The sequence below is a fragment of the Budorcas taxicolor genome, chromosome 11 (assembly GCF_023091745.1).
Source record: "Budorcas taxicolor isolate Tak-1 chromosome 11, Takin1.1, whole genome shotgun sequence".
NCBI classification, from domain to species: Eukaryota; Metazoa; Chordata; class Mammalia; order Artiodactyla; family Bovidae; genus Budorcas; species Budorcas taxicolor.
Window position 1 is genome coordinate 27714293 of NC_068920.1, and position 15423 is coordinate 27729715.

The 15423-nt window shown below is 40.1% G+C and overlaps 1 protein-coding gene across 2 annotated transcripts; it reads right to left on the minus strand.

Moving 5' to 3' along the window:
- Positions 1–188: 188 nt before the first annotated feature.
- Positions 189–13619, minus strand: C11H6orf62 (chromosome 11 C6orf62 homolog). Of its 2 annotated transcripts, none has more exons than XM_052647979.1 (5): positions 12610–13619; positions 9417–9593; positions 8250–8372; positions 4142–4276; positions 189–1561 (listed from the first exon to the last, which is right to left on the minus strand). In XM_052647979.1, the coding sequence occupies exons 1-5, from the start codon at positions 12649–12651 to the stop codon at positions 1436–1438; spliced, it is 603 nt and encodes a 200-aa protein (XP_052503939.1). In that variant the 5' UTR covers positions 12652–13619; the 3' UTR covers positions 189–1435. The 2 variants fall into 2 exon arrangements, with proteins under 2 accessions (XP_052503939.1, XP_052503938.1); XM_052647978.1 differs by lacking the exon at positions 12610–13619 and adding an exon at positions 11282–12602.
- Positions 13620–15423: the final 1804 nt, after the last annotated feature.

Consider the following 15423-nt stretch of genomic DNA (forward strand, 5'->3'; position numbering starts at 1 on the left):
TTTTCCACAAAGCCATGTATAAGGCCAGGAAGGTAACTGTTAAAAGCTGACAAAATGTCTTTGATTCCCATTCCTGTTGAAATTACAAACCCAACTTTGCTTCTGAGTTTACGGTTTAGCCATGGGCTAAGGTCTCAATAACAGGTACCCAGGTGACTTAGAAGAAAAGTTACCACTTCAAGTTTTGTGTATTCACCTGAATAGTCAGGGAACTTTCACCTATTTTATTTAGGTTTTTATTTATTCAAATTCCAACCAGAAGCTAAATACAACTGGAAACCGGTAAGCACTAAGTTTTACTCCAAAGGAGTAGGATCATTCAGATTTACTCCAATAAAAGTATGCAACCCTTAAGCAAAGCTTTTCTTCATTTAAAAGAAAAATAAACAAAAAAACTATACAGTAGTCTTTCCTTATGTTCATTGCACAAAATGAGTTCTGCTTTTAGAACTTTGACACTCGATGGTGTTTTTTTTCCTCCCCGCACAATTTAAGATCCCAACTTTAATAACTTTTCTACATCAAAAAAACCCCTAAGTTTTCCTTTAGGGTGGTGTAAAAACCAGTATTTCTGCACAATTCACTGGAATTGTTTTCCTTTATAATAAAAATCTCTTCTTTTCAAAACCAAAAAACAAACCAAAAGGAAAGTCCTCTACCTATTGTGGTTTCTGCAGCTATGAATGTATTTCTGTTTCATAGCCACTTAGCTACTTCAGACTCCAGATCTGCTTTAACGTGTGTAACTGTGTGCACACTCGGCAGAATCCTCTTTCGTAACAGCAACTTGGGGAAAGAGATCTGGAAATAAAATACATACATTTATGAGTACCAGGAAACAAACATGACCCAGTAATATATGAGGCAAGACTGCCTACAATGAGATGCTTTTTAAAGATTTCTTTCCCATGGCTGTATCTTCTTTTTCTTTTTTAAACAACCACTTTTGGCCATTAGAATGAATCTGACACTGCTCTGAACAACAGTGATTATAGCAAAGCTGTAAGTTTTAAAAACGTTGTTTATACCTGTTACATTCACTTCTCACCCTCCAAATTCTGATGACAGGTTGTCAAAGAGGCCAACACCAGCACAAATGGAAAGACCATCAAAAATGAGTATCACCTTGTGCTTTCAGAAACATTTAAGCATTTCAGTGTACAATAGTCCTTTCATTTCACATTTTTAGTAAGATGCTGATGCAGTGCAGCAAATATGCAAAGCATCTTCTTTCACACAGTCCGTGCAGAAGACATCTAATTTAAGTTCTGAGATACAAATGATTAAAAAAAAAAAATCCAGGATGAACAAGTTTCAAAATGCATAGTGTTCTGTGCATGAGTCCATTTTTCTTTAACTCTGAAAGAATCAAGTGGTAAGAAAAAAAAAATTGCTGCTGCACTCTCTGATCTTCTCCATTTTGCTGGTCAGCACTCTATTCTGGCATGTAAGGATGGAGGTGATCCTCAATGGTGCCAACTGCCCAGTGGGTAAGCTGTTCCTGTGGCAGGTAGAGGCAGATGCTGCATAACTTGAAGATTGTAGCTTTGTTTTTTGGAGTCTGGCAGGGGAAAAAATTTGTAGAATATTCTTAAGAAGGACCTCAACGTAACTGGCCAATTATCACATGAAAATCTCCCACAATTTATTAAGCACTTAAGAACACAGTAACAAAGCATATAGAGTAAGGCAAGAAATTACGGTCCCTATTCACAGGGGACTTAGTCTAGCTGGGACAGAACCTTCACATACGAAATACAGAAAAAGAGTCAATAAGATACTAAATGTTCACAGAATTTATGCAGACTTTAAAGTACGAAAATCAGACTAGTAGCTACAAGAAATTAGGATTAAAGGCATATCATGAAGATAGATTTGAATAATTTGCAATCACGTTTGTATACAGAAAGACAGCAGATGTGTTGAGAGAAGAAGGTAGAGAAATCAAATAGGTTAAGAGATTTAAGCATATGCTGAGGTAAGGACAAGACCAAAGTATTAACAGATAAATCACACTCGTTGAGTATTTTAACAAAGCAGTTACCATTTTAACATCTAACTTCTGATAAACAAGTGCTAGGTACTTTCACAAAAAACTACGGCTGGTAAGTGGAAGATGAAGTCTGAACCCATAACTGCCTTCAAAGTTTTCCATCTTTTCACTACAGCACCTCTTTAAAAAAAAAAGGCAAAAGGAACAGAAGGTGGACTTTGCCAATGTCTGAAGCAGTCTATATACCTATGTACATAAATGAACCCATACATATATATTTTTTCATTTTAACGTTTAAAACCTAGGACTTTCATTTACTACATTTATAGAAAAGAACATGATCACAGAAGTTATTTGTCCAAGGTCTCATGGCCAGTAAGTTACTGCATGTATGTTAGAATCTGAATTCTAGGCATGAGCTTCTATACCACCACCCATTCAAAATTTTTTTGGTCTAGCCCTTATCATATATATTATGTTAGAATATAAAGGGGTGATCTCTGTTAGATGATTTCAATCAAATTTCTTAATGTCCTTAACTATAAAATGGGAATAGTAAGATCTATACATCAAAAGACTGTTATGAGGATTAAATGAGCTCATACACAGAAAGCTCTTAGTATTGAGTTTGGCGCATAATACAGTTGACCCCTAAACAACATGTGTTTGGGCTGCTCAGGGCCACATATAAGTAAATTTTTTCGATAAACATATTAGAAAACATTTGAGATTTGTGAAAATTTGAACAAATTCACAGATAAACCACATAGCCTAAAAGTATCAAAAAAGGAAAAAGGTAATGTCATGAATGCATAAAATGTTATGTACAGATGACACGACACTTAAGACACAGGGATTGGAACACAGACCCTAAATGCAGTTGAAAATCTCCATGTATAATTTAGTCTTCCCTCCATATATACAGTTACACATCAGCTGACTGAACAAACCATGAATTCAGCCAACTGGACTGAGCAGTTATGTATTTATTGAAAAAATGTCACGTGTAAGTGGATGAGGGCAGCTGAAACCTGTGTCATTCAAGGGTCAACTGTAGACACTAGTCAAATATCCTGCTCTACAGTATTTTCTCAGTAACTCAAACGAAAGTACACTATAAGCAATTAAAAAGGATAAAAGAGTCAACCAAAAAATATTCACCCCAGGAGCAGTAAGGTAAATAAGAAGCTAAAAACAAAAAAGGCCCCGAACAAAAAACACCCCACCTAAACTGTATACTTTTCTATCAGTTTTATCACATGCTTCCAGCGAAATTAATTTTCTTAACTCCCAGTTTCTTTTACTTGTAAGTACACTTTCTATAAGGTACAAAATGTACAATCTTCCCAAATAGCCTATCAGCTCCTTGAAGGTAGCAGTATGACTCCCATTTCTAATTCTCTAGTACCTTGTCTTGCACAGACTTGCTCAAACAAAAACAAAAATGTTCTACACAATGCAATTAATATTGTACTTTAAAAAAAGTAGTATTTATTACTTACCTACTTCTAGGTTTCCCACAATGAAATGCCAACCCATAGGGCAGGAATTTCTAACTTGTTCACTGCTATACAATACCTGACACTTAGCACTCATCTGTTGAATGAATGCTAAATAAATTACAATGCTATTTTTAACAATTAACAAAGTATCTATTACCCACTATGAATTCTAAATGATGACATTTGTTAGGCTTAGGCCGATAAGAATAAACATTTTACAGAATAAAAATCAATTTGGAATACTTGGATTGCTACTTAAATTGGAAGTACTTAATACATGTGGACCTTTTAAATACAGATGTGCTTTCATCCTTTTAGATATTTAAAAGATCTATGCCAGTGCTTCTCAATACATAAATGTGTTATCAATCTCTTGAGGATTTTATTCAAAATACAGATTCTGATTACTGCAAACTGAAATCATGACTTTTAGAAAAGCTCCCCATGTAGATCTAACATGCAGCAGTTTGGGAATCAATGTTCCAGGTTAAGATCAGGAAATCTGTTTCTTGGTTTTTAAATAACTTCAAAAATAATGCAATACTGAAGGGGCAAATCAGAATTAAATAACATACAGAAAACAATTTACTAACCAGTAAACTTTTAAAATGAGCCCTTGTGTGGTTTACCAAAAAAAAAAGTTTACCTGCAAGTGCTGTCTGTCAATGAAGAGAAACACCGACTGGTTAGGATTGTTGACAACAATTCCAGTCTTGTCCTTTCGGCTCAGTACATGCAGAAACTGTTTTTCATAGTCACCGTGATGAAACTCAAATTTGGCCTAAGAAATAAGACGTTTACATGTAACTGCAACCATGTTACACTACCTAAAACGTCTACTGAACCCACATGCATACAGTTGTGCTCTCTAATATGGTAACCAATAGAGGCTACTTACATTCATATTAATTAAGTGGAATTGAAAACTCAGTTCTTTAGTTGTACTGGCCGCATTTCAAATGATCCATAGTCTCATTTGGTGGCTACTGGCCACCATTCTAAATAATCTCTTGGGATACACAAGTTTCCTTCATCACAGAAAGTTCTATTGTTTACACTTCATAATTTGACCTTCAAGTAAAACTATACCGAAGTGACTAAACTTTAATACTCCTTTTAAGCCAAATACCATTAAATGAGATTTTCAGACCTACTCAGCTCAAGACTCCTGCTTTAGTACTTAGTCCAATAATACCACCCATCTTTCTCTTATATAACAAGAATGCTACAGATGGCTCTTGGAAAGAAATCTATTTATATTCCAATCCCAGCTGCACACCTCACTACTTACATGACCTGTGCAAACCCCTTAACTTTGCTATTTTTCAGCTTCCTCACCTATAAAATAAAACGGCTCTAACCCATCAGTTAAGAGGAGTAAATGAAATGTAAAACCCACATCTGAAATATACTTCCAGGTCTCACATATCAGTAAAGTTTTTTACATTATGAAAAACAGTTATCAAGTCAGTCATAACATTTTTTTGATCTTTTAACATGAGGAAGATTATCCAACAAAATGTCTATGGAGAGGCCCAATGACAGGTGAAAAGACCAGGCTAACAGGGAATTCAAGAAACCTGGAAACCTTAAACAATCTGATATTTTAGAATAGTGAATTGTAAAAATGATTATTAGCCCATTTAGTTCAAACAATCTTTATTCTCCCATTATGTCAAAGACAGTAGAAAATACTAACATAGAAAAAGCATCAGATCTTGCTGTCTAGGGTTTTACTACCCAGCAGTTTTTCTCATAAGCCATAACATAAAACATGGTATCCCCTACAGATGACTCTACATAAAATACTGAATTATACTTTTGCACAATTCAAATATGTATTGAACTCGATACAAAAAGCATGTTATTAGATACTGACAAATATAAATTAGATTATCTCAATCTTAAGGGACTCACATACTGCTGAAGAGGAAAAGCAACATAAAAATGTAAACCCTAACTTACTTCAAACCTTTCCCAGGATACGATGTGGTTATTTGTAAAAAAAAAAAAAAATCTTAAAATGGGTTCTTACTGTTAAAAGCACCATGAGAAGAAAGAATAAATAACCAACAGTAGACAATGAGGCCAGTATTGGCAGATGATTTTGGATTGGGCCTTGAAAGATGACAGTAATTTTCCCTGGGGAAAATAAAAATGGTAACCAATTTGGAAAATGCCATTCTAGGAAACAGAACCTACACAAACACAAGTGTGTCAAAATCAGGATGCTGCTCAAAAAAGACAGCCTCAAATGTTTCACTATGGCATATATCAGGGTGGATGGAAAGGCCAGTAGATAACACACTGACAAGAAATTCAAGTGAGACTGAAAAAGGCTTTGCCTGTGTTTCTGTGGCACATCAATCCTATCCTGTCTGAATATCCAGAGTTTTGGGAAGAAATGGTCCACACAAAAAAGAAAACTAATAGGCAGCATGTAAGAAACAATTCCCGGAAGGAAAGTAATGAATGTTGTAATAGCGGGATGAAGAGCTAACCTGCAGCAAAAGCATTAGGAACGAAGAGGAAAGAGGACACCACTCCCTGTGCTTCACAGTACTATGAACAGAGCAGAACTCAGTATTTTAAAACAATCTTTACTGTGGTTTCTACTAAATCTCACTACTGAAGTATTCTGCTTTTAAAATGCTTTGAGTCAGAAAAAAAGGTGTGTGAATTAAAGTTTGCCTTTCCTTCACTAATCTTGAGAGAATAAACCCTGTTATTTTTATTTAAGGTTTCTCATTCAGGATGCTGCTAAGCTGCTTCAGTCGTGTCCGACTCTGTGAGAACCCATAGACGGCAGCCCACCAGAGAAAGATTCAAAGATTGTTTGAACCAAATGGGCTAATAATCATTTTTACAATTCACTATTCTAAAATATACCATCCCTGGGATTCTCCAGGCAAGAGCACTGGAGTGGGTTGCCATTACCTTCTCCAATGCATGAAAGAGAAAAAAGAAAGTGAAGTCGCTCAGTCATGTCCGACTCTTAGTGACCTCATGGACCACAGCCTGCCAGGCTCCTCCGTCCATGGGATTTTCCAGGCAAGAGTACTGGAGTGGGTTGCCATTGCCTTCTCCCCTGATTCAGGATATTTATATTAAAATTACTCCAAAGAAGTATGTTTGTTTTTATACCGCTAATTATAAAAATATTATCTATATCCTAGATAATCCTGTACCCTACTGCTTATATTCAGTCCATAATTTAAGGTTTTATCATTCAGGAAACTTTCCCCAGTACCGGGTAGTGAGTTAAGAGCGCAGGCTTTATAGTCAGTCTAGACTTAAGTCTTGACTACCACTTAACTGCATGACCTTGGATTATTTACCTATCTGACAGCTTCTTTGCAAAAGGAGGTTCCTATCTACCTAGTTTAAGGACTGAGATTCAGTATACATCAAATTTTATTTGAAAGACAGCCTAGCAGTCAACACTCAATATAACAGCCATGATTTTTTTAAAAAGTAATACTTGAGAAGACTATTTTAATACAACTATTTTGTTAAAACAAGGTCTGAAAGACAGGGTACTAGAAATTAAAATATATACTGTGATAAGCAGATCTAAGTTTTTCAAATGGGAAATTCTGAACTGAAAAAAGCAAAAACCTAACAGTGCTTCTGGAGAGCAGCACCATTAAGGTGTAAGACCTGCCCTGATAACATAACATGCCTTTTCCATTTCTGTCTTCTATATTCAGCTTCAATTCTCCAGCGCATTCATCTTAGTCAGATGTCATCAACTAAAACCCACAGAGGACGTTCACCTCTATCTAGCCTACCGTCAAATGAACCTTAGAAAAATGACAACTTATTTGAGCTAATGTGTAGCAACATTACCCTGGGGACAGGAGGAGGATACCAATTAGTCTGTTACACCCAAAAGCACTATAAAGACACTTCGTTAGAATGGATAAAAGCAAAATTTTTTCAATGGCAATTTTCATAGTCCTAAGCAATTAGTTCAAAATAAGCCTTCTAAAATTTAGTTTGGTATACTTAGTCTTTAAATAAACTTAATTACTTCTTAGTTTGTCCGATTGCTAAGTATGTTCATTGTAGACATTTATTAAGCATAGATATATATTTAAGTAAAAAAGGAAAAGATACCTATATCTGACCTAAAACTAACCACAATTAACATTTTGGTGGCTCTTGTACTTACAACCATGCACACACAGATATACTATAAATAAAACTATATCAACACACACATAAATTCCCTTAAATAAAACATTAGGAATAGTCAAGCACATTAAATGACAAGTCAAACATAGCCAAATGTCAAGGAAAGTTAGTTAAGAACCACTACCAAATTCTTTTCTCCTATGAAGCTTTATATGCAAATCAACTCCTAGGAAAGGGTTTCTTCATTCATTTCTTAGATGAGATTCCTCTGAGAACCAGAGTTACATACAAAATATTTTAGAAGCGAGTATGGTGGAGGGGAAGAGATTTTCTAAAGTTTATCTATGGGCCCCACTATAAATCAATAAATGTCTACCTTAAAACATTTGCTCTGACCATAATTTCAAAGACACACTGGGTAGTCAGAACCACTTCAATCTCAAGAGATTCTGTAATCCAAATGCTGTCCATTCTTACAACAGTCAAAAGGCCAGGAGGGACTCGTGAAGGAAAACCTATCAGAAAGCATATTCCTAAGGAATTTCTTAAACTGGAACCTATTCTCTGAGTTTTCAACTTATTTATGTGTTCACCACACTTATTTTAGAATAAAATACCTGAACAGGCCTAAAAGGCTCATCAGATTCCTTCCACCTAGAGAACAGGAGACAGACAATTTTTTCAATATCATTCCGAGGCCAAAGAATGAAATCCATCTCCTGAGTACAGCCAATTACATCCTGTAAAATGCCACACACACACACAAAACATTACTTTCAAATAAACAAAGCCATAACAAGCAATATCACAAATTACAGGGTCTGACTACAAAAACATTTTCAAGTGCAAAAAGTTCACTATACAGCTGACCCTTAAACAACCTGGGCAGGAGAGACACTAATGAGAGTCAAAAACTATGCATGTAACTTTACAGCTAGCCCCCCATACCTGCAGTTCTTCACCTGCGGATTCAACCAACTGTGGACTGAGTAGTACTGTATATTATTTATTTAAAAAAACACACTTATAAGTGGGCCCTGACAGTTGCTGCAAATCCATGTTAAGAGTCTACCACATATTATGTCTTTTAAGAGGTGACAGTAATAGGACTGTATACAATCTGAATAGTTTATGACCGAATTCTAATTTTTATTTTGTAGAGTTCACATATAACCAATCAGTCCAAGGTTCATCATATTGAGATCTAAACTCATCAGGGCACTGTGAAAACTGCAACTGAACCTCTCATTTTTTTGTCTTTTAAGTTCTTGTACCATTATTTCCACTCTTCAAAATCAGAGCCTAATTAAGCAAAGGTGTCCTGGAACTTCTAAATCACCTTATTACAGGTGAAACGCTATTTTTATCATATGCCGATTATTGAGGCCAATTAACCTCTTCCAGACCACTACATGGTTATCTCCAGCTGCCCCCCAAGCCTACTAATGATGGGGCCCTCTTGTTCAAGTTACTTTGCCCACAGTAACTTTCAACGAGTTGCAGAAGTTTAGACAAACCGCCTCAAAATTTCCTTATTTACAAGGGGCAAGATGTTTTATTCTCCCCTGAAAAAGGAAATCTCAGTAATATAATACATGAATCACAACAATGTACACTATTACCAACAGAGTAATGCCTAAGAAAGTTACACATGCTTTATTTAAATTCCGTTTTTAAAAACATTTACGATCACCATTTACCACCCATTCTTAGGAAGAAAAAAAAGAAAGGCCAAGTTTAACTCACAAAAGCCTACCCAATCAAGACTTGAAAGCAGAACTCACCCTTCTCATAGACTGGTATCGAGGAGCATGGAGCTGCACCACATCTTTCTGTAAAAGCTCTATGGAACTTTCCAAAGAATAACTGGAGTCTCGCACACCTTTCAGGATATTTTCTTCGTAATTATTTGTCATAACTGGTATAACCTCAGACACTTCAAAAAGTGCTGATTTTTTCTTCTAAAAGGAAAAAAAAACAGCGTGTTAACTTACTGGTAGCACATTGTCTAACACCCAGAGTTCATAATACAATGTTTTGTAGCATTATTCTAACACAGCAAAATTCTTAACTGAAGCTATTTCCATACAGAAAACACAGATTTTCAAACTAGGTGGATCCCACTATTCTTCCCTCAACTCCCTTACTTCCCAACCACACACAAATAGGCTATTATCAGAATGTTTAACTGCATGTTTTTTTTAGCAGTATGGTAACCATACCAAGAACTTATTTTGCACAGTATTTCTTAAACAATGAGAAAAAAACACCAGATACCCCTGCAGTTAAAAAAACAAAACAGTGATTTACTCCTGATCCAAGTTCTCTTAACTGGTTCTACATACAGCAAAATCAAACTCTCAGCAGTTTAAAATCAAGGCTCTAGGGTCAATTTCCATTATCCCTTCTGGGTATCATTTAACTACAAATGTCAATATTCAAAAGGAAAGGAAAAAAATGTCCACCAAACCTTCAAACTTAATTAAGATCAAGAACTCATCAATTTAGGTTATAAAATTCATGAACTGCTCAAGACAACTGTCTGGATACTGTCCAGTCAAAGATTTCCACAGGTGTGAGAAGAGCTAGATGGCACAATTTGCAGCATCTGATAAATTCAGAAATCTAGTCTATTTTTATCTCGTATTTCTAGTGAGCCTACACTGTAATAGTGTCCATTAAAATCTGGTCTTATCAATTCTGCAATTAACGAAGAAAGAAAAAAGCAAATCCGTGATATTCAATCTGGAGACAATCATTTCAAAACAAACGATTTCGAAACCACATTTTATGCTATACCTAGCAGCTATACTCGTATTGGTATCTTAAATACTAGTAACTTTAATAGTGGGAATAAATACGTGAGATACTTTCAAATTAAAGATATACCATGCCAAGATGGTGTTTTTGATGTGAAATTAGCTCACAACTTAAGCACAAAATCAAAGCAGTGTTTCCTTAATATTCAAAACCTAACCTCATGTCAAATAGAAATTGATTATCTAAGAAACTGTCCATTATTTTCAGTTGCCAAAAGTTTTTATCATGTTTTTCATGACTACTCACAACTCATTTTTTGCTGTTTTACTGTGGGATTAACTCTTAACACCAAAAGAACTGTACACTTCTTTTGGTCATGCTGTACTTCTAAACACAAATTAACCATTGCAGTAATCAACTACTCCTAAAAATAAAAGTGCATTCTATTTCACTAGATGTGCCATGAGAAAAGGTAAACTACAGCACGGAGATTAACCAGAAAGCTTTTAGCAAGTAAACATTTTGATTCCAATTACTACTTTCAAACATTCTAGATACCTACATAATCTTTAAATTCAGTAACCAAGTGCTCTATGTAACTCCACCTAAATAAAATTTATTGTAAAAGAAAAATGCGAGTTTTACAATGCTACTGACCCCACGTTAACTAAAGGGGATCCTACTCAGCTTTAAAATTATATTATTTCCAAACCAATGAGCACTCAAGCCTTTCATTCATGGTTACACCTTAACTGCTTTGACTGAGGTTAATTACCTTAAGGGTCAAAGTTAAAGCATATAAATGGAGACTTTTTTCCACCACTCTTTAACCCTAACCATACACTTACAAAAAACCTTGTGCTAAATCACATTAAGAACTTTAAATTACCTTCTCCTTGAATACAAAGGCAATATACATCTTGAAGTCAAACTGGTCAGCTAGAGATTCTTTTTTCTTTCTAAGCTGAGCACGTAGTCTGTTCAGAGCTTGTTTCTTCCGGGAGTTTGGGTCCCCCATTTTGAAATACAGGTGGTACTAAAGCCTTTGGAAATTGTCACTAAACTATGGGCACTTTTTCTTAAGACTCAAGTACAACAGAAACAAGTCATTTTTTTCCCTAATATGATTGTATAGCTAAAATCACGACTGCAACCCCAAAACTGCACCTTCTGGCAATATTAGGAGACTGTCATATTACAGGGTCAAGAAACAAAAGCTGCTGTCCAGTCATGTTTGGACAAGAATGGTTGGGGTCAGATGGGAAAAAGGAAGGGAAGGCAGGCAGGAAAGAGAAAATACTTGAACTAACTTTTTGGAAAACACATTTGGCTTAACTGCCAAAATAAAGGTGGGGGAACGGATAAACCTATTAATAGGATTTAGGTGTGCAATAAAACACAGTTGACACCAGTCCAATCCTTAAAATCCATCCGGATTTTTCCCTCTTTTTAGAGGAGTAATGAAAAGAAATGAGGATGGGGACTGTGATCCTTACTTTCCAAATATCAAAAAGGAAAAAAAAAAGCCACCAAAATAACCTCCCCCCAAAACCAAAACAGGGTAGGTGAATGAAACTGAAATATCCAATTGAACTTTACCCAGCCAGATTCATGGCTGTAGTACCTAATTAACTCTTAGTTATTTCAGATTTCACTATTGCTATGTATTATCAGTGCGTGTTATTGATTACACTTGGTGGTGAGCAAAGAGAAAAGTGCAAAATCGGTAGAGAAAGAAGGGGAGAGGTTCAGGGTTTCCCTGCAATCAACTACAGTGTATACCGGGGGCGGGCAGCTGTTGCCCAAAGGAGCCATAAGAAAAAACAGCGGAGTCATTACCAATTTCCCCATCACCCACATTTTCACCATCAGGCGGCTGCTAATGCTGCTGCCAAGGAGAATCATGATGGCAGAAGAAAAAGGGGTATATATAATACGATATAATAATGATTCCGGCTCTGTGGTTAGACCTGATTAATGCCCGGGATCCCAACACCCCAAGTCCTGCAATGAGTCCTACATTCCCCGAGGGACCGTTCCCTATGAATCTGCCCGCGTGCAAGACCGTGGGGAGTGAGACTTATCTTCCTGTGAGCATTGCTGAGGCAAAGGTGGCGGGTTCTTTTTCCCAAAGCCCAGGCAGTGCCCGGGGACCACCTGCCTTCCACCCCCCGGAGGTCCCACCCCCACCCTTTGCCTTCAGCGGCAGCGACTCACTCGCACCACGGGAGACAGTGGATCACTCGGGTTTTCACTCATTTCATCGTGGAAACAATCCCCGCCCAGGTAGAGGAGGCGGGAGAGGGAAAAGGGGAAGGATCAGTGGGAAGAAAAGAAAATAGTTGCGTTAATATTAATTACTTTTTAAAGTATGCCCACCCCACCCCACCCAAGGAAAGAAAAAATTAAAAAAAGAAAAAGTTCCGGGATTCCGGATTCAGCTCTCACGTTGAACAGACCATGTTTCCCGAGTTTGGATGGTTTAGGGCGGGGTCGTTAGTTGGCTTCCGGAAGGAACAGGGGAGATGGACTCGAGGCGGCTGGGGCGGGGTGGGTGACGGGGAAGTCCCCTCCCAGTCCCCGCGGAGACCGGGACCGGCGGACCGACTCTCGGGCGGGGTTCGGGCCCTCTAGCCGCAGCCTGCGGGCGGAGCGGTGGCGGCGGCGGAAGAGGCGGCGGCGGTGGGGGCGCTGCTCGCTGCACGGGCAGGAGCCATGTCAAGAGAAAACCACCAGCCAACTGAACCCCTCCATCCCCGCTGCAGTGCGCACTGTGACCGGGCCGCCCGCTCTGCTGCCGCCGCTCAGCCCCCACCTGGGACCCATAGTCTGGCTCGGCGCCCCGGGCGGCGGCGGACGGGAAGAACGCGGGGACGGCGGCGACGGCGAGAGAAAAGAGGAGAAACGAGGAGGAAGGGGGAGGGGGGGGCTGGATTTGTACTGGCCGAGGAGGGGGAAGAGAGGAAGGGTGGGGGGAGCCCTGCGCTAAAGGGGATCTGTCAGCGAAGAAAACCCCCCAAAATAAAAAGTTATTTCAGTTCAAGCATCTGCTCTGGAGTCTTTCTTCTCGGCACGGACCGAGTTCCGGCTCTCGGAAAGAAGGTCGAGGAGACCCGGAGGGGGGAGAAGCCGAAGCGGAGGGTGAGCGTCCGCGGTGGCACAGCCTGGTTTCCCCCCCACCGGTGGCTGCGGAAGCGACAGCGGCGGCCTCGACGCCTCCCAGGTCCGGGGCAGAGTCGCGTTTGAGACGAGAAGCGAGAACAAACAACTTAAAATGGCAGCGACGGCCGCTGCGTCACCCGCCCCTCACCGGCACCGCCCCGAACGCTCTGCGGCTGCGCACCGCGCGGGCCGCCACCATCTGCGCAGGGGCAAAGGGGGAGAGAAGACCGGCTGGCGGGGAGGTTTACATGGTTCTCAAGGAGGGAGGAGAGAAGAGCAGGGGCAGAGGGTGTGAGAAAGCTTTGAAATGGGTGACTCTCCGAGCTGAAGCTTCTTGGTTAACACTCCCGCCTCAAAAGGGGAGTTTGAGACTAAACATCTCCCCCTCTTGTCCAGAATGCAGTTTCTGTGGGGCGTGAAAAGGGACGACCCAATCTCCCTCCGCCCTCTCTGTCGGGTGGGCCCGGCACCCGAGTTGGCTCCTCGCCCCGCCCCCGCAATCGTCATAAAGCCACGCCCTTACGCCCTCCCCGACGGAGCACCCGGATGGAATCGCCCTGCCCTCGTTTCGTGCCCTCCTCGGACTCGGCCGGGGCGCGGGAGAGGCGGAGCGGGTGGGCAGAGCCGGTGGGCGGAGAGAATGCGAAGGTGGGGCGGGGTGGAGGAGGAAAAGGGAAGTGTTTGTCGGGAGGGGAGGCGGAGATCCTGACGTCCGTTCGTCGCGGTTTTGATTCTCAACCACTGATTGGCAGGCCTTTTCTGGGTCTGCCCTGCGGTCTCGTGCAGCTGAGCGTTCGTTTCCAATACCTGGACTTGAAACGGCTAAGCCGCCAAAAATGACTTATGTTGGTCCCACGTGGCTCTCTGTTTCCCACCTCTCCACGTGCGCAGAGAAGGTGGGGGAGGGGGGCGGTCCTCAAGCTCCGAAGAAGGTCAAAGACGCCGTTGGAGCGTTGCTCTTGTCGCTTAGGAGGAAAACTGCCGAACCTGCCCCGTGCATCATTTTAACTCTAAATGGAGAACACAATTTCTATGGCATTTCGCCACTCAGGACCTTACACCCTGGGACCTGTCCCTTAGGTGGTTCTTCCAAATATGAAGAGCGTATGTGTAGGACGGACCCACACGTCTTCGAATCACATCTGTGGCTCCAAAGAGCAATTGGTCCCATTTTTCAGAGCTCCAATGTACCTATAAAACGAAGGTATATAAATAAGAAATCCGCAAAGGTCAACATTCAACGAAAGCAAAGGCTAAATAATCTTTTATGAGCTACTCTGTGATGAAATTTTAGAACTCTACTGGTTCCCCAAATTATTGCTCTTCACTCGGTAAAATCAAAATATATTACCTGTAATGACTCCCCCCGCTTTATAACCCATGAACCAAAAGATTAATTATACCCACCCTTCAAAATAAATTGTTTGCAACTAAAAGATTTCTGGATTTCCAAATTATTACTGTGTGTGTTAGTCGATCAGTCGTGTTGGACTCTTCGCGACCTCATAGGGTGTGGCCACCAGGCTGCAAGAATACTGGAGTGGGTTGCCATTTCCTTCTCCTGGGAATCTTCCTGACCCAGGGACCAAACCCGGGTCTTCTCCATTGTAGGCAGACTCTTTACCGTCTGAACTACCAGAGAAGCCTTAATAAATACAGCATTTTGCTAGTGCTTCCCTGATTTTCAGAATCACATAGTAATAACTGCAGAAAACTCCCAAGGATAAAACTCAGGATTTCAGAAAGGCGGAGAGGAGCTACCCCTCGTCCGAGGCCAGGGGCGGCGCCCGAGGCCAGGGGCTGCGGCAGGAAGGAGCAATCCCACGCCCAAGGCCAGGGCGGCGACCAGGAGGAGCAACCCCGCGCCCA